Source organism: Vidua macroura, chromosome 19 (assembly GCF_024509145.1).
Source record: "Vidua macroura isolate BioBank_ID:100142 chromosome 19, ASM2450914v1, whole genome shotgun sequence".
Taxonomy (NCBI): domain Eukaryota; kingdom Metazoa; phylum Chordata; class Aves; order Passeriformes; family Viduidae; genus Vidua; species Vidua macroura.
This window is the reverse complement of record NC_071589.1, coordinates 2,445,752-2,471,914: the sequence shown is the minus strand read 5'-3', so window position 1 is coordinate 2,471,914 and position 26,163 is coordinate 2,445,752. Positions and strand designations below refer to the sequence as shown.

General features: G+C 41.5%; 3 protein-coding genes across 7 annotated transcripts; 1 reads left to right on the top strand and 2 right to left on the bottom strand.

Moving 5' to 3' along the window:
• Nucleotides 1–260: 260 nt before the first annotated feature.
• Nucleotides 261–2,091, bottom strand: BLOC1S3 (biogenesis of lysosomal organelles complex 1 subunit 3). 3 transcript variants are annotated; one of them, XM_053994889.1, is made up of 2 exons: nt 2,025–2,091; nt 261–1,202 (listed from the first exon to the last, which is right to left on the bottom strand). In XM_053994889.1, exon 2 carries the CDS (start codon nt 1,197–1,199, stop codon nt 720–722), a length of 480 nt encoding a protein of 159 aa, XP_053850864.1. In that variant the 5' UTR covers nt 1,200–1,202; nt 2,025–2,091; the 3' UTR covers nt 261–719. The 3 variants fall into 3 exon arrangements, with proteins under 3 accessions (XP_053850864.1, XP_053850865.1, XP_053850866.1); XM_053994890.1 differs by lacking the exon at nt 2,025–2,091 and adding an exon at nt 1,992–2,020; XM_053994891.1 differs by lacking the exon at nt 2,025–2,091 and adding an exon at nt 1,973–1,983.
• A 111-nt stretch (nt 2,092–2,202) lies between these two features.
• DHRS7C (dehydrogenase/reductase 7C) lies at nt 2,203–15,005 on the top strand. 3 transcript variants are annotated; one of them, XM_053994886.1, is made up of 7 exons: nt 2,203–2,261; nt 6,450–6,605; nt 9,521–9,633; nt 11,569–11,779; nt 12,051–12,143; nt 14,133–14,288; nt 14,797–15,005. In XM_053994886.1, the coding sequence occupies exons 2-7, from the start codon at nt 6,452–6,454 to the stop codon at nt 15,003–15,005; spliced, it is 936 nt and encodes a 311-aa protein (XP_053850861.1). In that variant the 5' UTR covers nt 2,203–2,261; nt 6,450–6,451. The 3 variants fall into 3 exon arrangements, with proteins under 3 accessions (XP_053850861.1, XP_053850860.1, XP_053850862.1); XM_053994885.1 differs by lacking the exon at nt 2,203–2,261 and adding an exon at nt 5,600–5,953; XM_053994887.1 differs by lacking the exon at nt 2,203–2,261 and having other exon boundaries at nt 6,374–6,605.
• A 3,875-nt stretch (nt 15,006–18,880) lies between these two features.
• LOC128816908 (germ cell-specific gene 1-like protein) lies at nt 18,881–25,735 on the bottom strand. The gene is made up of 5 exons (XM_053994888.1): nt 25,426–25,735; nt 23,715–23,762; nt 21,187–21,339; nt 20,856–20,967; nt 18,881–19,136 (listed from the first exon to the last, which is right to left on the bottom strand). Exons 1-5 carry the CDS (start codon nt 25,733–25,735, stop codon nt 18,881–18,883), a joined length of 879 nt encoding a protein of 292 aa, XP_053850863.1.
• Between the last annotated feature and the right edge of the window lie 428 nt (nt 25,736–26,163).

Here is a 26,163-nt window from a genome sequence, read left to right as displayed (position 1 = left end):
TTCTTGGGATGGGGTGAGGGCAGTGTCCCCAGGAGGGACACAGTGTTGGGGCTGGGGGCACCAGGGACATCACAAGAGGGTGACAGTACCAGTGCTTGGGGACAAGGGGGATACAGCCCAGGCCACCAATCTCATCCCCTGGGCTACCAGTGAACTCAAAGGCCACTGCAATGTGACACCAGCACCCATGTCACCGTACTCTGTCCCTGCTCCTGCAACGCTGCTGTCCTCACAGTGCTGGCTAAGCTCCCCACTATGGCTCTGACACCACCACGGCTTTATTCAGTTCCATGTCACATAAAACAGTGGCATCTGGGGACAACGGTGACAAGCCAGCACCAGGCTGCAGTTCAGGGATGGTGGCAGCTGGCCACGGGAGCATGCAGGTCCTGGGGCACCGGGCTGGCGGTCTCTGTGCCAAAGCCACTGTTTGGTGTCACTGTGGCTACACTAGTGATGATGCCACCGTGGTGAGGAGGTCTTCAGGGTCAGCGTGGGGTGCTGCAAACATGACTCGATGTCACCACAACTCCACCCTCAGCAGGATGCTGCACTGATGATCCTGCCGGCGACGACCCTGCCGTGGCACATAGAATACTGGCGATGCCGAGCACAGCAGTGCTGCTGGCAGCTGCCCGTAGATGTCTGCCAGGTGTCAGTGCCGCCGCTGGCGCCAGCCGCAGTGGGGATGCCGAGCTCGGCGGCACTGGCGGTGCCGGTCAGAGCTGCCCGCGGATGTCGGGCAGGAGGTGACACGCCGTGACGATGTCGATGGTGTCGGCCACGGCGCGCAGATCGCGGCGGGCCAGGCGCAGGCAGTGAGCGGCCGCAGCGGCGGTCACCTGCGCCCGGCCCAGGGCTCCCCCGAGCCCCCCCAGGCTCCGGGCGGCGCTGCCGTAGCTCTGCCGGAGGGCGCTGCCCACCGCCCCCCGCAGCCGCCCCGTCCCCTCCCGCAGCCGCTGCTGCAGCAGCGAGGGGCCGCCCCCCCACACGGCCGCCGGCTCCTCCGCCAGCACCGGCGGCGTCTTCGGCCTCTGCTGCTCCTCCTCCTCCTCCTCCTCGTCCGTCTCGGAGGCTTCGCCCGGCACCTTCAGCCCGGCGGCGGGGGCCTCCCCGGCCGTCTCCACCAGCAGCTCTGGCTCCGAGTCGCTCTCCGAGGCTTCGCCCGGCACCACGCGGGGAGGGCGGGGGGCGGCCATGGCCTGGAGGGGACACGGGCTCGTCAGGGGGAGGCACCGAGCGGCGACCCGGCCTCGTCCCTGCGGAGCCCCTCCCCAGTCCCCTGCGCTCACAGCCCTCCAACCGCGCGGGCCCGCAGCGAGCCCGGGGGCTCCCGCAGTGACCCCACATCCCCCGCAGTGTCCCCACATCCCCACAGTGACCCCACATTCCCACAGTGACCCCACATCCCCTCAGTGTCCCCACATTCCCACAGTGACCCCACATCCCCGCAGTGACCCCACATCCCCACACCGGGTCCCCACATCCCCCGCAGTGTCCCCACATCCCCACAGTGACCCCACATCCCCGCAGTGACCCCACATTCCCACAGTGACCCCACATCCCCACACCGGGTCCCCACATCCCCGGCAGTGTCCCCACATCCCCCACACTGACCCCACGGCCCCGGCAGTGACTCCACATTCCCGCAGTGACCCCACATCCCCCGCAGTGTCCCCACATTCCCGCAGTGACCCCACATCCCCGCAGTGACCCCAGAGCCCCACACCGGGTCCCCACATTCCCACAGTGACCCCACATTCCCACAGTGACCCCACATCCCCGCAGTGACCCCACATTCCCACAGTGACCCCACATCCCCTCAGTGTCCCCACATTCCCGCAGTGACCCCACATCCCCGCAGTGACCCCACAGCCCCACACCGGGTCCCCACATCCCCTCAGTGACCCCACATCCCCCACACTGACCCCACGGCCCCGGCAGTGACCCCACATTCCCGCAGTGACCCCACATCCCCGCAGTGTCCCCACAGCCCCTCAGCGGCTCCCCCGGGTCGCTCCCACCTCCGGCCCGCAGCGCCGCAGGTCACATGACGCGCTGCCCACGTGACCGCACCCGGAAGCGCCGGCTCCGGCAGGCCCAGGCGCACAAACAGCGCGGAATAAAGAGAGAAAAGCGGAATAAAGAGAGAAAAGCGGAGTTTGAATAGAAATGTGTGATATCACAGGATGGGACTGCATAGCCTAAAGCTGTAATTGGACAATGAACTCCAATATGCTCATGGAGCAAAACTTATCAAAGTGAGAGGCCCCGTGACCATTTTGGTTCATCTTGGGTGCAGCCCTGGGTGGATCCATGGAGGAGATACTTTGAATAAATCCCTGCTTTATTCTGTAACTCTGTCCAGCCTCTGCTCTAGGCCAGCCTGCACAAGGCATCACCTCTAGAACAATTTTTAAATGTCCTCGTTGCTGTGGTGTTCCCAGCAGTGCTCTGAAGGTGGCAGCGCATTACACATTACACATTTCTCTGCTGTCTCTGACACTCAGATTTCTGTGCTCCTGAAGATCTGGGTGTTTTGGTTAATGCTGTCACTGTATGTCTGTATTTCCCCAGATAACTCTGGCAGTTTTCCTTTACAATTTTTCATTATATTAATGGACATGATAGCATTTTATCTTTACAGTCTTACACACTGTGGGCTATCCAGTTCTTTCAACTGACTTTTTCCTAGTCTTTTTTACATTTCTTGTACCTTTATTCTGGTTCATTTGGAAACAAATCACTTGGAACTCACATAAGTCCTCTCTCTAGTGTGTGCTTTGTGGTTTTTTTTGGGTTTTTTTTGTGTTTTTTTGGTTTTTTTTTTTTGTTTGTTTTTTTTTTTATGTTTCAACTTTTCAGGAAAAATGTTTCCAGAGCCCTGAATGGATTAAACAAACACATCATGTTCCATAAAAGGAACAAACTGGCTCAGTTGCTGATAGGGAACTGCTCATTTGTTTATTAAAAGCTGACACTTTAAAAGTAAGAGAAGATAGCTGGGGCTTTAGGAATGGTGAAAAATTGGATTTCCTCTCTGTTGCTGCAGGTGGCCTGGCATGACTCAGTGCTTTTACATTTGCTTGCAGAAACTGATGTACGTTACAGGACACAGTGACCATTTTGCATTGAAAAATGCATTTATTTCTATCTGTTATTCATGTCCTTTTTAGCTAGAAATGCACACATTGACACATTATAGAATTCTGTGGTTTGGAAATCATAAACCATGAGTTCTTTGGCAGGCAACTTCAGCTTTCAGAGACAAGAGTACACATCCTGATTCTTGAAGTAGCTTCTGGAGCAAGTTAGGTTTACAAATTATATCTGAATACAAATTATATCTGAATAATCTGCTACCATTCCCACTCCTCCAAAGTGACCACTGTCCTGGCACCTGCAGAAATAACCAGGAAATCCTTGTTCTTTGTTGGAAATCTCCAACATTAATGACTCTGTCATTTGTAGAATTGCATTCTCACACTGGAAATGAGAATTAGAGTTTAGGTGATGTGGTGGTTTTGGTTTGTTAAGTTGAAATTGTGTTGATTTTGAGGTTTCTGGGTTAGTGTACTAATGAGTGTGGTGGGTTTGGTGTTGGTCACTAATTATCAGGGCACTCATTTCTTGTTGTGAGAGAGGATTGGGAGAAGGGTAACACAGCACAAACAGAACTATGAGTCTGGTTGTCAGAACTTGCAGTTTTAAGGCAGTAATACTTTTTAAAGAATTAAAACAGGGATGATTTATGGTTCTTTTTCCTAGAGCTCCAAAGGTCAGTCAGTAAGTGTGGTTGTCAGGTTAGGAATCCCAGCTGCTCTGCCCTTGTGAGACCTCACCTGGGATGTTCTGAGGGCTGGAGTCCCTCTGCTCTGGAGACAGGCTGTGGCACCTGGGGGTGTTCAGCCTCGAGAATGCTCTGCTGACCCCTCATTGTGGCCTTCCAGTGCCTGAAGAGGGGTTATAAAAAACAGAGGAGCTTTTTATATGGGTAAATAGTGACAGGACAAAGAGGTACAGTGTTAAACTAAGAGAGGGTAGATTTAAGGTGTTAGGAACAGATCCTTTACTCAAGAGGCTGGTGTCACACGTTGCCCAGAGAGGTTGTGGCTGCTCCATCCCTCAAAGTGTTCAAGGCTTGGAGCCTTGAACCTGGGTGGGGATTGGATGGGGCTTGGAACAGCCTGGTCAAGTGGGAGGTGTCCCTGGCCATGGCGTGGGAGTGCAACAAGATGAGGGTTAAGGTTCTTTCCAACCCAAACCATTCTGTGATTCTATGAACAGATATTCTCTCTACAGGAAATGTGAAACAGATGCAAATGTAAAAATGTAAAATGCAGATCACTTGTCTTGAGTTGGAATGGTCCTGAAATTGCTGGGAAAGAGACAGATCTGCCTTGTAGACAGCAAGAGTGGAAAGCAGCCTGCTCTGAGACCTTTCTGAGATGGCAGCCTGCTCTGCTGTCCTGCACTGAGCTCCTGCAGCAGCTCCTGCAGCAGCTCTGTGATGCAGTGGCTCCCAGCCAGCCTGCTCAGAGAGCTTTCCCTGACACCTTCATACATCATTCCTATTGCTGACCTGGGATTATTTCAGCTGGCAGCTCCTTTCTGCTTTGAACACCTGCTATGGCGTTTGCACAGATGTTTTGGTGTGTGAAGTCACAAGAAACTGAGGCAGCATAAACAGCTGCAGCGGAACACAAGGCAGAAGGATGTTGGAACCCTGGGCACTGAGAGTTTTGGGCTTTCTGTGCTGCCAGGCACTGACCCCCAGGAGAACACTGCACTGACCTGAGGCTGTGGAGAAGCTTCCAAAATGGAATGGCAGAACTGGGATTGTGGGGGTGGAGTTTGAATAGAAGTGTGTGATATCACAGGGGGGGGAAACTTAGAGTTTAAGGGTTTAGAGTATAGTAATATATATAAAGCAAGATTTAGGTCAGAGGCTGGTCCTACTTCTTCACCTTCTTCTTCTTCTTCTTCACCTTCTTCTTCACCTTCTTCTCCATGGGTTTGGGTGGTATTTTGTAACTGGACAGAAAAATCCACGTTGCGGGGCACAGGTGATTGGTTATAGGGTTAAAAGTAAAAATTACTTAGGTGTCATTTCTTAATTAGGTCAGTTTAGCCTTAAAAGACCTTGTAGAGAAAGATGGTTAGCTGTTTTGTAGCTTGGCAGTAGAATGCTGTAGAACTCAGGACTGTAGATAGTCTTATAGATAAAAAATAATAGAGTTAAGTTATAGATAAGAAATAATAAACATCTGAATCTGAACACCAAATACCATCCTAGCACTTCAATCCCAACCTTGGCAGAGGCAGAAAAGAAATTAAAAATCAACAGAAGGAGAGGTGGTTCATTGTACAGGTGAATTGATACTGTTCTAAGAGCTTTTCTGTGAAAAAGAAATTAAAAATCAACAGAAGGAGAGGTGGTTCTTTATACAGGTGAATTGATACTGTTCTAAGAGCTTTTCTGTGAAAAATAAATTAAAAATCGACAGAAGGAGAGGTGGTTCATTTTACAGGTGAATTGATACTGTTCTAAGAGCTTTTCTGTGAAAAAGAAGCTAAAAGTCAACAGAAGGAGAGGTGGTTCATTGTACAGGTGAATTGATATTGTTCTAAGAGCTTTTCTGTGAAAAATAAATTAAAAATCAACAGAAGGAGAGGTGGTTCTTGGTACAGGTGAATTGATACTGTTCTAAGAGCTTTTCTGAGACTGCCCAGGCTGTTGGGGAAGGTAGGTGAGGCATGCAGATCACACTGGGCAGGCTATATTTACTCTGGCAGTGCCTCTGCCACCAGGCCATACATAGCCACTCTCATCCAGGGCAAGCAGCCTCAACAAATCCATGCTCTGTGAAAGTGCTAAAGGATCTTAATTCAACCTGTAATTGCAAAAATGCAGTAGAATGATCTGTCTGTATCTGGAGTCTTCATAGCCATGGTAAGTGATTGTATTTTCTCTGTCTTTTAGAACAGAAAAGACTTCTGTTGTGAGTTTTATCTGAAATTTGGATTAAAAGCTTTTTCTCTGTTTTCTAATAATAGCAGTGTAATTAAAAGTTCAGTGTTTATTTCAGGTTTTGCCTCAATGCATAATAGAATATACATATATTTATACATACATTCATACATATATTTTTTTATGGTGGTCTTGCCAACATTCAGTAATTTTGCAAAAAAGGAACCCAGATTTGCCTAGCCCATACAGAGATGAGGAAAACAGACAAAGAAACAACATTGTCCTATTTATTTAAAAACAATATTGCACCATTGATTGGAAAATTACCTTCCTACTGTTTCAAGTTGCTGCTTTGGCATGCTGATCAGTAGATTTTCTGTATCAGAAAACACTGGGTTTTTTTAGATAGGAATAATTGAAAAATAATGAATGTGTGTTGTGATTACTGTACTCTGATGTGCTCTTTTGTTTCCCACAGCCATGGGTATCTTTTCTGTACTTGCTCTGCCATTGCTTCTCTTAGGGATCAGTGGAATTATTTATATTTACCAGTCAGTCAGGTGGCTGCTGTCCAAGTCAGCGGTGCAGAACAAGGTAGTGGTGATCACGGATGCCATCTCTGGACTAGGCAAGGGTGAGTTGTCTCATTTCTTCTCAGTGGCAGAGAACAGAAGCAGCCAGATGTAGGAATGTGGCTCCTGGTGACGGAGTGACCAAGTTACCCTTTGTCTCCTAAAAAGGGAAAAAGCCCAGAAGTTTCTCTCCTCAATTTGGTTAAAAGACACCTCATAGGACATTGGAGACTTCACCTCAAACCTAGGGATAGTCAATGGCACAGAAGCCAAAAGGTCCCACCTAGGTAATTCCCTAGAAAAAGAACAGAACAAAAGAAGTAAATCGCTTTTGTGAAGTGTTTTAGCAGGAGCAAGAACCTCTTGCCCTGGCTCCGTTTTTCTCTGTAAAGAGCCTTGCTATTTTGCCTTTTATTAAAATTTTTTTGTTTCCAACACTGTCACAGGAGCCATCCTGCTGCTTTTATGCCACCTGAGGTAGCTGAGCTATCTTGGATGTAATATTATCTCTGAAAGCTTATGGACCTGGCTCAAAGAGACCAAGTGTTAGCCAGAGAGCGACCCTCTGGGTGATCAGCATTGCCTTGGATGTATTCATAACTGGCTGGATGAAGCAGAAGTTAATAAATATATTTATAAACAAATCCTATGATTTTGAAGTGTATATTTTTAGCCTCAGCCGTGGGAACTGTTGGTAAACGAGTAGGAGCTGCAGCGCTTTGTATTTATTAAATTCAGTAGAACGAGAGGTTTGAGAAGAACACAGAGTGCTATTTTTAGCATGTTGCTACTGTAAGATCTCATTTCACACTGTCAGTGCAGGGTGGCTGCATAAACAGCTGTCACCTTACATTTACACGTTCCTTTTCAGCCCTGAGAGACTTCAACAGCTCCTGCTTCTTGTGAACAGCAATGCTCAGCCCCCTGCCCCTGCTTGCATCTCTTCCCCCCCTAGCACCCGAATTACTGCCCGGGGCTTGCAGCTGGGCTGCCTGCCCCTGTGCACTGTGGCCTCAGGGGGCAAGGAAGTGTGAGCTCAGAGAATAAAGCAGGGGTGTGTTAGAAGGCCTCAAGAAATCCACTTATTTTATTTATTTTTATATATTATTATATATAATATATAATAATTATATATATTACATTATTAGATATATTATATTATATTATATTATATTATATTATATTATATTACATTACATTATTAGATATATTATATATTATATATTATATTATTTTATATTTTATAATATATATTATAATATATATTTTTATATATAATTATAATATATGTAATATATTATATATATTATATATAAATTATATATATAAATAAAATATATAAATATATAAAACATATATAAACAACGTATGTCTATAAATAGATAAAATTATATAAATATATATTAAGTATATATATGATACATTATATGTATAATTCTATATAATATAATTATATAATATATAATATATAATATATAATATATAATATATAATTATATATTATCTGTGTTACATCATATCATATCATATCATATCATATCATATTATATCATATCATGTAGCTTAATATAATATAACATAACATAATATAATATAAATTATAATATTATATATATAATTCTGTATTTATTAATATAATATAATATAATATAATATAATATAATATAATATAATAATTAATAATAATTACAATTAATAATTAATATATAACATATATAATATATAAAATTATATTTATAAAAATATATTATGTATAGGTATAGATAATATATATTATAAATATATTATATTATATTATATTATATTATATTATATTATATTATATTATATTATATTATATTATATTATATTATATTATATTATATTATATTATATTATATTATATTATATTATATTATATTATATTATATTATATTATATTATATTATATTATATTATATTATATTATATTAATATCCCTATGGCCAGTATCCCCAGGTTGACACCAGGCCATTATTTTCAGGCTTGAATGATTCCAAATAATGCAAAATGACCTTTCCACTCTGGCCTATGTGATGGCCATTGGTTGAAAGCTTTAGAATACCAGCTGTGTGGCCAGCTGCTGTGGATGTGGGCTCTAAGGAAACAGCCAAATTCTTTTCCTTCATGCCAGAATTTCTGGACTAAAGGGGACACTCATCAAAGTTAAAAAGAGAAACAAATGTATGATGATTGAAGATGTTTTCAATGGTTTGTGATTGTTATTGAAACCTAGTTCCTGTTTCTTCTGAGTGCTGGAACTCAGAAAAGTTCAGGGAAGTTCTAGAGGAGAGCATTATTGGTTTCCCTTTTCACCTTTATTGCTGTTCACATGGAAGTCTTTTTCTCATTTTTATTCACAAGATTGCCTCAACTGTTGTTTATAGGGAAAATGCTGCTATAATTGTTGTGGCAAATACTCCTTGGGGCATTAAATTAAAAATCCTTTTCTGCTAGAGAAAGACAAAAAAAAAAAAAAGAAAATGGAAGTTGTTCCTAAAATTACTGTTGTAAATAATGAAAAAGATTGCTTAAGTAAGAGCTTCCAGCTGCACAGGTTTGCAAAACTACAAGGGTGGATCCATAAATACTTCCATACAGATATTAAGAGTCTAACATGATCATTTAAGAAATTAAAATGGGTAGATTAGCATAACTGGATTTCCTGTGAGTATTGAAATCTGGAGGAAATGTTTCCTGGAGGACAGCACAGCAGGGGTTGTTCTGTTGCTCATTCAACACAGGCATTATCATATTACATTAAATTTAATATATTTCTCACCTATGTACTGTCACAAGTCAATGCTTTCTTTTTTCTCATGTTCTTTTAAAATTAAAGAATTTTAAAGCATGGATTCAACACCCTTAGCAAAACCAGCATCCCATTTCAAGCAAAATAATCAAAATCAATTTGCCACTATTGTAATTTTTTTTTTTTTTTAATGTATTTCTCTCCTAGAATGTTCTCGTGTGTTTCACGCAGGAGGAGCAAGGCTTGTGTTGTGTGGCAGGACGTGGGAAAAGTTAGAAGCCTTGTATGATGCCTTAATTAGTGTGACAGACCCCAGCATGGTAGGTATTCACAGCCTGGGATAAACCTTGCTCAGGGACAGAATTTAATTTTAGATCCAGTAAAACAATGGACAAGGAACATGATTTGCTCTCAGTGGTGGCTTGGGTCACCCAGGTACTAACAGCAGACACGGTCCAGAGAGAAATGATGCCAAAATCCTGCTCTCCTGAGCTAATCCTGTGTTCTGAACAAGCCACCCAGCTAGAAACCCTCAGCAGAGGAATTTGCCTGATAATTTGGAAGAAAGGGATGCAAATGCTTCCTTTAATGACAGGAAATGCTGTCAGTTTTTCAGATCGTTCGTGTGCTCAAGGAGTGGGAGATGGGTCTAAAGATCAAATTCATTTTGAGCTTCTCCACTGTCTGGGGGAAAGTCCCAGGTAGAAGGGATTTGGAGTGAAAAGAGAAAACTCTCTTTTCCTCGTGGCCACTGACAGTGGAGATGCAGGACTGTCCCTGCTCCAGCTCTCTGGCAGGTGTTTCTTGAGGCTCTTGGCAAAGCTTCCCTTCTGCGACCAACATTCAGTTGACTCATTCCAGGGCACAGGTGTTCCTGAAGGCATCACATAAATTTTGCAGCCATTGCTCATCAGACCTACAAATATTTGTGGGTTTTTTTTTTCTTTTTTTTTTTTTTTTTTCCCAATGGGCTTCATTCACCTGCATAAATAACCACAAAAGTAGTGTGTTCATGCTAGCCTGCACAGATTTAACTAGGGAAAAATGTTAAGTATGGCTAAGAGTTCTGCATTACATTGTCCAATTAATACAGTAAAGGGAAAAAACTTCAAGTTCATTCCTCTGCCCCACAGCTGATAAAAATCTGGTTTTGGCAGAAATCATACAAATGTAAACTCCATTTGTATAACCTATAACAAAACAAACCCTTCCTACCTTCCATCTGTCCCCATGTGTATGTGGCTCATCTGTCAAAGCACTAAACCCCAGTTTTGGTCAGCAAAGGGTTCTTCCCAGAAAGACCCTTGAACTGGTAGGAGTCTGGAAGTGGTAGGAGTCACTCCTGTGTCAATTTTCTGTTTCCATTGACAACAAGAGACAAAACTCACTAGGAGCTAGTCCAGCTGACCCTTCAGTGGTGTTCTGCTTCATCTGAAGTTCAGTGTCTGTGAACACCAATTATCACAGGATCACAGAAGATGGGTTGGATTGGAAAGGATCTTAAACATCACCCAGTGTCACCCCTGCCATGGCAGGGACACCTCCCACTGTCCCAGGTGCTCCCAGCCCTGTCCAGCCTGGCCTTTGGCACTGCCAGGGATCCAGGGGCACCACAGCTGCTCTGGGCACCTGTGCCAGGGCATCCCCACCCTCCCAGGGAAGAATTTCCCCTAATATCTAATCTAACCCTGCCCTCTGTCAGTGGGAAGCCATTCCCTGTGTCCTGTCCCTGCATCCCTTTGTCCAAAGTCCCTCTCCAGCTTTCCTGGAGCCCCTTCAGGCACTGGAAGGAGCATTAAAATCCCCCAGAGCCTTCTCCAGGCTGAACAACCCCAGCTCTCATTGCTGAAGTAGCTTTCTACAGTGAGGTAATCTTAAAATCCTAAATTTATCTGAGAATGACAAAAACACTTGGAGTATCAAGGTAAATTCATTTACAAGACAAGGAAATATAACTATACCTATACCTATAACTATAACTATAACTATAACTATACCTATAACTATAACTATAACTATATAACTATAACTATAACTATAGCTGTAACTGTAACTATAACTAAATAGAAATAGATAGAAATAGAAATAGAAATAGAAATAGAAATAGAAATAGAAATAGAAATAGAAATAGAAATAGAAATAGAAATAGAAACACAAACACAAATACAATCACAAATACAAATACAAATACAAATACAGTTTGTATATAATAAGTATATATTCAGGCTGACTGAAATGAGTCTTTTGTTCACCAGACATATGCACCAAAGCTGATTCTCCTGGATATCACAGACATAAGCTGCATTCGAGATGTTGCTAAGGAAATCCTGAACTGCTATGGCTGTGTGGATATACTCATCAACAATGCAAGTATGAAGGTGAAAGGAGCAGTGCAGAGCATTTCACTGGAACTTGATAAAAAGATAATGGATGCCAACTATTTTGGGCCTATAACATTAACCAAAGGTATTTTATTATTTTTTCCTTTTTTTTTTTTTTGCTGTTACCACTTAAAGCACACTGGCAATTAAATGGGTTAATACTGCAACGAACCCTGCATGTAGAATTCAGGTGAAGTCTAGAAGACAATTCCCAGCTATTGGATCTTGTGATACTTTTCCTTGCAGTATTGAGACAACCTTTATTGAATTTGTGCTATTTACACTTCAGCTGTTGCTCCTTTTCACTAAATACACTTTTACTTATGTATCTCTTTCTTGTATTTCTCTTTTTGCAGCCATTCTTCCTAACATGATCTCAAGGAGAACTGGCCAAATTGTTCTAATTAATAGCATCCAAGGGAAAATAGGAATTCCATTCCGTGCAGCTTGTAAGTCATCCATTGCAAAAACATACATTCCAATGCATGAGTTGTGAGGAGTCCAGACACTCATCACAGGTTATTAAAAGTGCTCATTTGCATCCAAATTTGGCATTGCTGCAGCATTTGGCTGAATTTTTTTCCAACTGGAACTCATTTGGAAATAGTTAAAATGCTACCTTAGAAATGTAACTGCTGCCTAGGGGACTTGAGAATAGGATGATAAAAAATGTGACAGCAAATTAAAAAATATATACAAAATTATATATTGTTTAGTTAAAATCTATATCTGATCTATTCTTGTGCATATTGAAATGAGTATTTTGGGTTTTTTTGTTGAAACCTTCATGAAGAAGAGTGTGTAAATATAAAATATGAGTAGATAAGAGCTACTGCTTTGGGAAGCAATAATGTATTTAGTTGTGGGAGTTTAAAAGGAGATGTAGGAATTACTTTCTTTGGCTTTCCAGAAAATTTTTGAGGTCTTTAATTTAAAACCCCTGAGGAATTGAGGCTGTTCTGAATTATGATGGAAGGTCTTTGCATTAATAAAATACAAAATTAGTGGACAGAAAATATAGGAGAGATGTAAATAGACATTTTAAACTTGGGACAGATGTAAACAGGCATTTTTAGCTTGACAGAAATTCAGAGTGAGTGATGGGCTCTGAATTAAAAAGTCTGTGAGACCTCAGAACTGTGACTTATAGTCCCATAAAAGCAAACTACAGTGACATAAGCTGTGGGGAAAACAGCAGAAAAAATAAATTAAAACGTGTCTTTATGTCTTTGTAAATTCATTTACAAGTAAATAGTGGCAAATAAATTTATTTACAAACAAATGTGGCAAGAGCCCACATCTTGAACATGGTTGCTGTTCTGGTCTCCCATCTCAAAAGAAGGGTAAGAACTAGAAAAAAGACTCAAAAAGGAAACAAGGCATTGATGTGACATCAGGAATCCTTCCCATCTAGGACAGAGACAGTTGTGTCAGGATTGCATGTGTGAAAAACCATAAGAAGCAGAAGAGCCAACAGAGTTTTTACAATGCCACTACCAATATTTATTTGCATAAAGAATTAGAAATAAAAACAAAATAGAAACAGAAATAGAAATGAAATAGAAATAGAAATAATAGAAATAGAAATAGAAATAGAAATAGAAATAGAAATAGAAATAGAAATAATAGAAATAGAAATAGAAATAGAAATAGAAATAGAAATAGAAATAGAAATAGAAATTAAATAGAAATAGAAATAGCATGAAATGAAGCTGCCAGAAGAAGGAATGTCAACATGAATGCATGGAGAAGCATCTCTCTATTCCCAGAGCCCACCTAGATATGCACAGGTTGATTTTCACTGTAAACTGAGGCAAATAAAGGTGATTGAGCACTTTGCAGCTCTGCTGCACTGAGCACACAGTTCTGTTTGTTGGTCAAGATTCACACACTATCATCTTATTCCTACTGTTCTCAACAAAAAGGCTCTAAAAGCAGATAAAGAAGTGTTGACTTTCAGTTACTTTAAAATTCCCTTTAGCATTAAGAGCTGCTGCAGGGCAAAGTGCTGATCACTTTCCAAAGCACGAGGAGCACTCCAGCAGTGGGCATGTGTTTCACTGCATTTTATGGGTGTGTTACAAACTGCAGAAACAGAAGGCGTGAGGACTCATCTCAGGGACAATTCCATCCACCAAAGACATTTTTGAACCGTAGGGATAACAGAATTGTTATTTCCTATCCCAGGATGTGCTGGGAAAATGCAGACATGTGCTCTTTGACATGTCCAAGAGACTGCATGCACAATTGTCCTGAAGAGATAATTTCTTATTGCTTGTTTTAAAGATGTCATGTGATAATTTCACCGGCTGAAATAATTCTTTTGCACTTTGGTTAATCATTCTATGCTCATTTTTCTAGACATTGGTGCTTTATTACACACCTGCTTCCATGAAATCATATATCTAAACATTCATCCGTGTGCTTTTTACTTTTAGACGCTGCTTCCAAGCATGCTGCTGTAGGATTTTTTGATTGCCTTAGAGCTGAAATGGAAGAATTTGATATTTCTGTCAGCACTGTGAGTCCAACCTTCATCTGTTCCTACCATCGCCAGCCAGCACCAGGCAACTGGGAGGCATCTATCTGGAAATGTAAGTCTGGGTGGATGAAGATGAGGCACACAAAGCAGGAGGGAGGCTTTTCCAGGGTTAAAAAAAAATAAAAAGGAAAAATAATGGAAATGACAGAAAGGATGAACAGGCATGAGGAGCAAAAGAGAAGAGATATTGGAGAGGTAATATTAGCCTGGTGAAAAGAGAAGGAATGTGGAATGAGACAATGTCAAAATAAAAAAGAAAATAAATACATCAGGGCATCAGGAATGGAGGGGGAGGAGATCACAAAAGGTCCAAAGGGACAATTCCACTGCACTCAGGTTGTTCCTCCTCTTAGGGACTGCAAGAATTTCCCTTAATTATGAAAAGATCTTGGCCACATATTGATGAGGAGAATGGAGTGGGAAAGGGATTGAAAGTGCACAGAAATTAAACTGATTTGACTGATTCACTGGCTGTGTAGCTTTTTAACACCATTCCCTCAGAGTACCTGCCTGCCTGCCTGCCTGTCTGTCTGTAGCTCTCACTCCTCTCTCATTTACAGTCTTTTTCAGGAAGGTGTCCTACGGTGTGCACCCTGTGGAGGTGGCAGAGGAGGTCCTTGCCACGGTGAGCAGGAAGAAGCAGGAGGTGCTTATGGCCAATCCCATCCCCAGAGCAGCAGTTTACATCAGAACATTCTTCCCCGAGCTGTTTTTTGCCATTGTTGCCTCAGGGATTAGGGAAAAGCTGAAGACAGAAGAAGAAAATTGATTTTGTTCAGTTATTTTCCTTGAAAAAACCTGAAAAAAAAAAAAAGGTTTCTCTTTTGAATGTCAGTGACTTGTGCTGCTTGCTATGAGTAGAATAACACCACTATCACTGACACACACAATCATCTATAGAGCTTCTGCTCTTCTGCTTTTAGGGATTATGACAATGTGCCATTGGAACCAAACTGCTCTTGCTGCTACAAGTCCCATTGCTCCCACAACTTCCAGCACTTCTATACCTCACTGATAACACAATCACCAAACACAAAAGGAGTTCTGAGGGCAAAGGAACGTCTGTCATCTTGCAGGGACATGAACCTTTTGCTGTAGCTCTAATTGAATTGCTCTGGCTTCAAGGAACCTGGCTCAGGGAGGTGTTCACCTCGGGGATGGAGGGGTCAGTTCCTGCAGCACCTGCTGGAGCTCCATCCGTTTTCTGGTGTAGCACTGGGGTTTTATTGTAGTGTGAGCGACTCTGCCTTCACTGGGAAGTCAAACAATCATTTGTTCAAAGTGTTCATGGTCCTGAGCAGAGCTCTGCTCCTTCAAACCAATGGGCATTTGCTGTGATCTCAGTTCTGTTTGTTTCTGTACCTCAGCAACAGCCAAGTCCTCCACATTTCCATAAGAGCAAGATGCAGAATAAGCATAATTTAATCAGAAAAGGATCAGGCACCACAGGACATCCCAGATAAACATGAACCAGTATTGTTTATGGCTGCCCCATCCCTGGAAATGTTCATGGCCAGGTTGGATGGGGCTTGGAGCAACCTGGGATAGTGGAAGTTGTCCCTGCCATGGGTGAAATGACATAGATGCTCTTTAAGGTCCCTTCCAACCCAAACCATTCTGTGATTTCTATAATTTCTATTATTGTCCTTCTTTGTTGTAAAAACAAGTGGATTACATGTTAAAATAAGCTGGATAATCCTTCTGCTCCATTTTGCACATCCTAGAGATCAGCAGAAATTCTTCACACAATTTCATTTCACAACATTGAGCAGTTCAAGGAGCCACAGCAGAAGGCAGTGAGAGTGCAAGAGGTAAAATAACACCAGTATCCCATCAAGAAAGTTTCAATAAACAGATGTGGTTTTTTTATGTAGAAAGTAGAAGAAAGTGGTGTCGTAATGATTTTCAAATTCCTAAAATGTTCTGCAGAGAAGGCAGGACTGAACTGTTCTCCATGCCTGCTGGAGTAGGACAATGTGCTAAAATTACTGCCAAGGAGATTTACAGGGACAGCATTTTCTGCTAAGAATAGTTAAGCACAAAGGAGAAATTGCCACAGAAAATTTCAAATGCCTGTCTTCAGAAGCTTTAAAGAAGAGATTAATGAAACATCTGTAAAAAAGCAATGTAGCTTTAGTTTATCCTGCCTAAAAGAAAAGAAGGATTAGATGACCTTTTAAATGGGTCACATTTTCTCTAATTCAGTGGCTTTTTTTCATCTTGAAGATGAGGTTTCTCCACTGGTATTTCAGACACAATATTTTTTTTCCCTCTGGGGAAATCTATTATTTAATCTGAAGTTTTCTGTTTCATTTGTTGTTCTCTGTTTTGCTCTCTCACCTGTGGATATATGTTGCACATAAAAATATTTTTTATCATCCTATTCTCAAGTGAGAATGATAAGAAAAAGAAATATTAAGACGAGTTCATGATAACAGGAATTGCATCCCAGAGGTGCCTATTTCTCTCATTAGCTTCCAGTGGTAACCAGGACTGCTGTAGATCCGTGTCTGAAATTTACTGAGATGCCATATTCATCAAAATTGATTGGATCTAATGAATCAGAATAAAAATGCTGCTGGTGCTTTTCCTCTGCTTTCAAATAATGTGGTTCCAGGACTTACTGGGTGTCAAAACTTAAAATAAGAGACAGAGTATAAAATTGTGGCTTACAAATAGGGATAAGAAATCTTGCATTTCATCAGGTGAATTTATTTATCAGATATCCAGCAGAAGACATGCAGCTTCTTGAATGGTTAGCATGAGAAAAACAGACAGTTTGAGCTTTAAGAATGGATCTGGATGGATTCTTACTGCACAATTATTTCAAAAGCCCTTGCCCACCTACAGCACTTTATATGCATGCAAACCAGTAAGAAACAATCCTGAGGAAACAGCATATGGCAGAGACTGTCAGCCTGTGTTAGTAACATGCAGGCTAAGAAAAAAACAAAAAATAAGGCACTTGCATAAATTGGATTTTTCAAAGGACTTGTAGGCATCAACCAAGTATGTTCCTTGGAAATTCCTCCATTTGTAAAAAGAGTTAGGGTTGACAAAAAGCAGAAAGTCAGATGGAATTATTTCTGATTCCATCTGGAATCAGAAATAATTCCTCTGTTGCTGAAGGTGTTAGAAACATATCCATGACAAAGAAATGAGTGAATTGAGGGGAAGGAATCAAGATCTTGTGTTTTGGTCAAGGGATTGAGACTGCTCCTAACAGAGTGGGCACCAAACTCTCTGGCAACTGCTTTGTTCCCCTGCTGGACTGAAGGTGGCAGTTTCAGAGCACTGTAAAGGATAAAGACAGACTTTTCTAAAGCTTAAAGAGGAAAGCTTATTGCTATCTGCACCCACCTAGTAGGATGGTGTAGGGAATATGGAGCCAGATTCTTCTCAAATATGCACAGTAGAAATAGAAAAGGTAAGGGACACGAACTGCAGCACATGACATTCTGATTTGATACAGGAAATTGTTTTTACAATTGCAGCAGTGAAGTTTTGGGACCTGTTGCCAACGAGGTCAGGAAATCTCATTTCTTGCATATATTCAATACATGCACAAAAACTCTCCTCTCTTACCACTAATGGTTTTTTTTCTGACTTAATGATGCTTCTCTGTTATCAGCTCCACCTTATCACTGGCCATAACCTGACCTGTTACAGATTCTGCTGGCATAACAAGCTCAAACTGTATTTATTGCCTGAATAAAGATATATAGTGACTTTTGCAAAGCCCAGAGCTGCTCAGCAGACTGTGTAAGAGCTCTGCCACCCAGAGTTGCCCAAGGGGCTCAATAACAGGAGTAATCACCCAACAGTGAAGAAAAGTTGGTGTCCAGCCAAGCAGGCCCATGGCTCAGTTCCATGAGGAAGCTCCATGTTGCTGATCTGTGATGATTGCAATCATTTCACCTCCCCATCTTTAATGTGATTATAGATTCTTCCTGTATAAATGTATAAATCAAATTTCGATTCTTTCTGACTCTGTTCCCAGAATGATTCCCGGAGAGTTCCGTAGGTGAGTTGTGTGCTGTCCACAACCAGGTAGTTTTCAGATTTCAGTTTGACTCCTTATCAATCTTCCAGATTTTATTTTGCCTTCTTATTTTAAGTAAGTGTTTACACTGAAACCTCTTCCCTCTACCAGCCTTCCTTTCACAGCAAATCCGCTGTGTGTGTGGTGAAACTCTTGAACCATAAGCTGAGGTCCACAGGTTTTCTTGGAGAGACTGAACATTCCACCACAAAAAATTATCCAAGCCATGCACTTTATTAAAAAGACTGTAAAAAATTTCATCCTGAAACCAAAACCCATGAGAAGCAGGGTGGCAGGTAAGACATTTTTTAATAAAGAATCAGGGTGGAATGATGCTCAAAAATTCTAACAAACTCCCATACTCTCTATCACCATTAGAAACTGCTTAAAATCTAGACCTGGGGGGAACCTGTGTCACTGTTGTTATGTGAATTGAGCCACTTCTTTTCCAATACCAAGGCTTCCTTGAAACATCCAGGAAATATAATTTCTTTATTAAGAAAAATAAATAATGCTACACATTGATAGATTTTATTCATTAGCACTGTTTTGTTTGGATCTAGGATTATGATTTACAGAATGCTTTGAGATCTGGTTCAGCTTTACAGGACTGAAATCGTGGCCAGGTGACGCAGACTTCTTAATGCGTGTGTGGGGTCATCTGTGGTGTTTTGGAAAGAGTTCACATACACATTGCAAACCTTCTCTGGAGCTGTGTGGTCAGGAAACCTGTACTGAATCCTAAAGCTCCTTTCCAGCTTTTTTCTTCTGTGCTTGAATTCCAAGATAGTTTTTGTGTATTTGTTAATAGTGGTGACAGCTGCAGCCATGCAGCAAGCGAAGGAGGTCCATGCAAGGCTGTAAACAAAAAAGCAAAAATTAGCAGAAATTAGCAGGGCATTTTCATATTCAAGTCCTTAAATTTTATTTTTGAAAACACCTCTTAGGTGTGATTGTGTTGGTGTGTATTAGAGAAAGATGAACAGGCTAGGTGAAGAAGAAATACTCTTGGTCAATGACCATTTACAGACCTTTACATATTTGTTGCAATATCTACATTTAACATTCCTGTTTAATGAAACCCTACCTCGAATTTCTCTATTTAAGCTCGATTTAAGCTTTACTTCTCTATTAAGCTTAGAGCTTAATATCAGAAAGGGGTTTTATAAAAAAAAGGAGGAATGCATAGAAAGTTAAAAGGTGCAGTTATTAAGGGTATAAATCTCACAGGGGACACTGAGAAAAATGTGAGTTACCCAAAAGTGTTAAAAAGAGCTATTAAATATCTGGGCAAAGGAGGTTCAGAGCATTGAAATGCATTCCTGAGAAAATGCATGGCGTGGTAAACAGAGAGACAAGGACGTCAACTCTGAAATGTTAAAAGTAAACCCCTAAGGAGACAGAACTAAAAAAAATTATATTGAATTACAATTTGTTAAAAACGTGTGAAATTAAAAGCAGCATGTAAAAATATGGCCACATGAGCACGAATTGGAGGGTGCAGCCAGGTGGGGTCGGGTTCTTCTGCCAGGGAGCAGTGACAGGACAGGAGGACACAACCTCAAGCTGCACCAGGGGAAGTTTAAGCTAGATATTAGAAAAAGAAAAATTTCACAAAAAGTGTGGTTTGGCATTGGAATGGGCTGGAGGTGTTTAAGGAAAACATCTCTGGAGGTGTTTAAGGAAAATTGGATGTGGCACTCAGTGCCATGGTTTAGCTGATAAAGGTAATGTTACGTCACAGGTTGGATTTGATGATCTCAAATGTCTTTTCCAACCTGGCTAATTCTGTGATTCTGTGAAATGTGCCAGATGCAACAGTCTGAAGCATACATGTGAGAGGAAAATGTCAGCCTAAATGACTGAAGCTGGAAGAGTTTTAAACAACTTAGGCAAGATAATTGTCCTGGGAGGTGAGAATGCCAAACCTGGGTTTGGTGTGTCTGGAGAAGAACCTCTGCCTTATCAAACCTGGGTTTGATGTGTCTGGAGAAAAACCTCTGCTTTATCAAACCTGGGTGTGATGTGTCTGGAGAGGAACCTCTGCCTTATCAAACCTGGGTTTGATGTGTCTGGAGAAGAACCTCTGCTCCATCAAACCTGGGTGTGATGTGTCTGGAGAGGAACTTCTGCTTCACCAAACTTGGGTTTGATGTGTCTGGAGAAGGCTTATCAAACCTGGGTGTGATGTGTCTGGAGAGGAACCTCTGCTCCATCAAACCTGGGTTTGGTGTGTCTGGAGAAGACTTATCAAACCTGGGTTTGGTGTGTTTGGGGAAGAACCTCTGCCTTATCAAACCTGGGTTTGGTGTGTCTGGAGAAGAACCTGTGCTTCATGCAGGGCAGCTGGACCTCTCTGTACTGTCTGAGGGATGGCAAACACAAAGCTTACAAACTTACACAGTCTGGGCAATAATTTAAGAGGACTAATTGACAAGAACGACACCTGGTTACTGAACTGCATCCTCAGAAGTGAAATAAGGTAAAGGCATTGCTTATAAATTAGGTATAATTCCTTGAACATAGGGTGAAGTGACAGAAATGTAATGGAAGAAGCAAACATAAACCAGTTAGTACCCATAGGACCAGCCATAATCCCAAGTGTGAGGTCTCCAGTCTTCAGGACCAAGATTTACAGTCATTTGAAATACAGTTGTGTACATCATGTGAGCAACCATGCCCAGAAGACCTAAAAAATACAATGTTATAATAACATTAGTTATTTAGTCTTTGGCAACCAACCTGACAACTAAATGAAAAATGATCAAATTGAAACAATTAAGTTGAAGATAGCAAAAGCCACAAATCTAAAATTTGAAATAGACAACATTAAGAAATGATTAATTGAAAATAATATTTTCCCATGAAATTTTGCTTCACTTTGTGAAATGGAGATGCTTAAGTGTACCTGCTAACACGGTGACCACTGCAGAGAAGGCGTTGATCTTCAGCCCATCAATGACAGAGCTGTAGTAGCATATTTCTACTGACATGAGAATGTTCCCAGTCAGGAGCAAAACCACGTAGAGAAGCTCTGCTACAATAGACAGCCATAAAACCCCTGGAAACCAAATCAACAGCACCGATATTATCAGCAATCATTTCAGATTTTCACCATTTCCTTCTTCATTTGTATTGTTCATGCAAAATTAAACAGAAGCACAGGGGCTGTGAGGATGCTGTGATAATGAGAATATTCAATGTCAATGGACACCCCAGATTATAATTATTGGAAAAGCAGTTGCATGTTCCTGCTACACACTCAGAAGCTTACAGTGCAAGGTGGGACAGTGTGGTTTTGTACTCAGTAGCTACCCTAAAATCACCATGAACCAGAGGCAATATAAAAAGAACCAAAGGTAATATAAAAAGAACCAAAGGTAATATAAAAAGAACTGCTGATGGTTCTGAGTGCAGAGAGGAGCAGCAGGCCCAGCTAACAACCTGGAGGCCATGCACTCACCTTCGCTGCCTGTGGGTCCAGTCATTCAATAAATCTTCCCCACAGGCTTAACTTTGAACCAAATAGGATCTTGATTTTTTTTTTGGACAGAGAAGCATTCATGAGCCCAGACAGCCTCCAGGTTTTGCTGAGATTCATTTCCCTAGTTATCTGCTAATTCCTCTCTTTTTGGAGATCTGGTAATTACATCTTATGCAAGAAGTTAATCCTCCCATTAAAGTCTCTCAGCCTGCTGTCTGACCTTTGGCATGCTCATGTCCCAAAGCCAGGAGCTGGAGGCCTCCTTGTGTCCAAATTTGCTGTAGCAAGGTCTGGCAAATGGTCTTCCCCCAACTTTTTAAAAACCAAATGTGTCCTGAGACACCTGGTTGTAGATTCAAGCAGTGATTTCACGTGAAGATGTACACAAACAATCATAATTTAATGATTGAAACACTGCTGGGACACATCCTTGATTACCAGACACCACCTAGGGCAGGAGACAACGTTTTGTGTGGTGTATAACTCCAAAGCTGCCTTGGACAATTGATTCATGGGTCATTTAGACATTAAATTCTTGGGCCAGGCTATGTGTGGGTGTTCTTGGACATGGTTTGTTTCTCCAGAAAATCTATCTCGGTAAAAAATTGTGATTTTCATCAGGAACTCCAGATGTTGCATTGCCCAACAGTTCTGGCTGCTCCAGCTGTGAGAGTTTTGCATCTTAACATTTTTGGTCAGTGAGCCATTGTAAGAAATGCACTGAACAACCACGATCAGCCCTGTGTGTGAGACCCAGGGGTGAGAAATTCGGGGAGGCTGAGCCTGCTGCACCCTGGGTTTGGATCACACCACATGTGCAGAACACAAACCTCTTCTGGGCAGGATTTCCACACAGGGTTTCACTACCCAGGGGGAGATTTCTGGTTTTTAGGTACCTAGATGCTTCCTGGCTCTCTCCATCTGCCAGTGCCTGTGACCTTTGCTGATGCTGTTCTGAGGTAGTTTCAACTCTGTGCCCACCAGCAGTTTTCCTTGTGAGGAACTCTCAAGGCAGGGCCCAGAAACACCCCTCACTTCTGTGTGACTACACCCACATCTCATTTATATTTTTTTTATATTTTTTTCTCATGCTACAATATTCTGTGATGCTGTTAAAGCACTGTGATGAGCTGCAGCAGGCAGAAGGAAGACTGGCCTTCAGAGACTGACTATTTCTCCTTCTCCAAGAGTCTGAAATTGCATATCCAGGCAAATACTGCAGTCCCAGAATGCTGGGAAGAACAAGTTTTGGGGTTTTTTTCTGGATCAGCCACTTGTAAAGTGATTGGTCTGATCAGGTCAGTGATGGACTGATGTTTTCATACTGGGGATCAAGAGGAAGGCACATAGCAGCATCTGCAGGAATGTTTTGTAAGAATATTGGAAATATTCTGTATTAAGAATGATAATTCTTTGTTAAGAATTAATTTTTCTTTATTAAGAATTATTGAATATTCTTTGGAAGAAGAGCATGGAAATGTCTCCTCACAGCTCTGAGTAAGGCCCAGGGAGGGGATTGAGATTCCACCAAGGCTGGTTTGGTGCACAGCACAGCTCCCTCAATCCCCTCAGCACAAAAACCTCCTGGGTGGAAGTTCACACACTGCCACAGAATTCCTGGCTGCAAATAAGGAGGTATGAGGAGGCAGAGGGCAAAAATGTACAAATTTTGACTTCAAGTAACCACATTCAAATTTCAAAAGCCATTCATATTCAAGTGGTGTGTCTTCAGAAAGGCATACATTAATATTGTAAGTCATATTATGTTGTAGATGTGTTTACCACAATATTACCTGCATTTTGAAATTGGAAAACTAAATAAAGGACAAAAAATACTCTTTATGATTAAAGAAAGCATTTTTGAAATTATTCATTTAATTTAATGCAGAACACTTATATTGGTATGTGTGATCAGGGAAGTTTTGACTACAGACAAAAATATGCATGTCTACCTCGATCAGAAGCTGGAGTCAGACTGATAAAGCTCCTACATTTCTCACCTAAAAAAAGAAAAAAAAATCAAATTCAGAATTATTTTGTGTTCTGTAATGATCTAAAGAAATAGTTTAATCGAAAGAAGAAAATGCAAAATACGAGCGAAAAGTGAGATCAGGAGAAGCTGGTTTTAGTGTACACAGAGACCCTGGCACATCAACCTTCTCCTGGGGTTTGACCAGAGAGTCCTCACAGACTCCTTCAAGGCAGACCCAGAGCCTGGAAGACTTAGAGAAAGGCTGTGCATTGATTTCCATGGGGGGTGGTGGCTGTGAAAGCCAGGAGAGGAAAATTCCTTTGCAGAAGTGGCAGCCTGGAAGCAATCCTCCTGTTAGGGCAGAGCTGCTCTCCTCACAGCAGCAAGGTTGCTGCTCACACAAATTCCCTCTAAGCTTCATTCCAATTTCTTCCTGTAAGCTTTGATTTTCAAACCCACATGACCTCCTGCCCCCCACACAGATGCTGTGAACAAAGCTCTCGGAATTAATTCTCTGATCTGGACGTGCTGGGTGGTTTTTTTTCCAGCTCCTAACTGCACCAAGTCAGAAAACATGAGCTTCCAAACATGAGCTTCCATAGCAGATGCTCAAATTACACAACCCTGGAACCCATAGCATGGGTAAAAAGTGGCTTTTGGACACGTAGTTTGCTCTGAGCTTTGACATTTTCCCCTTAAAACTGCATAACTTGCAAGAACTTCTGGTAGAACTGGACTTTCAGGACAGGTGACTGTGAAAATATTTGTATTTTATGGCATAGGTGACAGCTGCTTTGATTTCTCTGAAGTTCTGTTCTAGCTGGGCTTGTAAACTGATCAGGACAACCAAGGGAAAAACTTAATGTTGATCTGGTTTTACAAGAAATGCTTGAATTCTTGAACCAGCAATTCCCTTAGACAAAAATACAAAATTTACTAGAAAGTTTCTGTAATGAGCAAGCTAATAATAATATGAAAAATATTTCAATAATTTCATTCTAATAATATTTTACATATGCAGAGTGAGCCCCAGTTAAATGCCACCACTTATGGCGAGTAAGTCTCCATGTCATGTTTTGGCAGGATGAAAATAATCCTCTTCTGCTTTGATTTATGCAAGGTGAGATCACAGTTAGAAAGTAGAAATACTTGTGCTCAAGAGGAAATCCAGGAACTAATTTAGATCCCACAGATATATTAGTGCAAATGATGTAAAAAATAAAATCAGTTTGTGTTTTATATATTGCCATAGGGGATCAGAAGGAATTATTTATATCAGAAGGAATTATTTATATCAGAAGAAATTATTTTATTAAAATAAAATTATTCATTTTTGACTAAAGGAATAGAACCACTGGAAAAAATGAAATGCTTTCCTGTTAATGTCATTTGACTTGCTGTTATGGTGAGTAGAATAAAAACTAAATAATCTTCATCTGTACCACAACCTGTCAGCTAAATCAAAACCACAACCTGTCACCCTAATGTTCTTTGCAGAATTTATTAGGAATTTTTTAGGAATTGACTAGACAGCACCCTCTAAGGTCCCCTTTGCCAGAGAAGAGCAACTTTTTAAGGATGTAAACACCATAAAATACCTTGGCAGTAATGAAGCAGAAGGGAAGGACGCACCAAATTAGTAGGAAGAACCACGATCACTTAATCAAATAAATTTCCACGGGTTTACTCACCTTCTTCATTGATCATTTCTTCACAGGAATACCAGATGCCAGCATGGAACTTCTTCTCCACAAACTTGTCATCCCCTGTCTCCCAGATGTACTGCACAGCCTGGCTGCTGTTGCCGTCGGGGCTGTTGAAGCGGATGCACAGATCCCCTTTGCTGTCCCCTTTGCAGAAGGGTTTGGCAACTTTCCTCGTCCCTTCACACCAGTAACTGCTGCTGAAAGCTGTGATGGAGAAGACTAAAGAGAGGAAACTCAGAGAAAATGCTGCTGAGGCTCTGTGCCTCCTGTCTGCCTCTGGCATGGAGGCTGGCATCTCCCACAGCTGCACCAGCGATTATTCCAGAAACTCCCTTTTGCAAATTCGTGCATCTGCCTGATGGAACACCTGCCTGCCTTCACCATCCCATCCTTCATCCCTCCCACAAAATTGTGCTAGCTTAGGAGTTTAAGGCAGAGAGCAGAGATCTGGGCATGACCAGAAATCATGTGGCAGGGGAGATTAAGAATAAAGGACAGTGTTGCTTGGCAGCAATGTATTGTGAAAGAAGTATAAGGAATTGTGACAATAAATGATAATTTGCCCCATGAATCATACACAGAGCACAGAAGCATTGGAAGCACCCCACTGTGCAATCACTAAAATTTTATTTATACAAACAAAACATGCCTGTTTACCTTGATTGGAGTCACACTGATGGAATCCCTCTATTCCTTAGCTAAGGAATAAACAAAACCTCACAG

Excerpts from the sequence above, each read along its gene's own strand:
- BLOC1S3 (XM_053994889.1), bottom strand. The coding sequence starts at position 1,199 with ATGGCCGCCCCCCGCCCTCCCCGCGTGGTGCCGGGCGAAGCCTCGGAG.
- DHRS7C (XM_053994886.1), top strand. The coding sequence starts at position 6,452 with ATGGGTATCTTTTCTGTACTTGCTCTGCCATTGCTTCTCTTAGGGATC. Across the intron at positions 6,606-9,520 it reads CATCTCTGGACTAGGCAAGG|AATGTTCTCGTGTGTTTCAC; the intron begins GTGAGTTGTCTC and ends TTTCTCTCCTAG. Across the intron at positions 14,289-14,796 it reads GGAGGCATCTATCTGGAAAT|TCTTTTTCAGGAAGGTGTCC; the intron begins GTAAGTCTGGGT and ends TCTCATTTACAG.
- LOC128816908 (XM_053994888.1), bottom strand. The coding sequence starts at position 25,735 with ATGCCAGCCTCCATGCCAGAGGCAGACAGGAGGCACAGAGCCTCAGCA. Across the intron at positions 23,763-25,425 it reads AGAAATGATCAATGAAGAAG|GTGAGAAATGTAGGAGCTTT; the intron begins GTGAGTAAACCC and ends TTCTTTTTTTAG. Across the intron at positions 20,968-21,186 it reads AGTGGTCACCGTGTTAGCAG|GTCTTCTGGGCATGGTTGCT; the intron begins GTACACTTAAGC and ends TGTATTTTTTAG.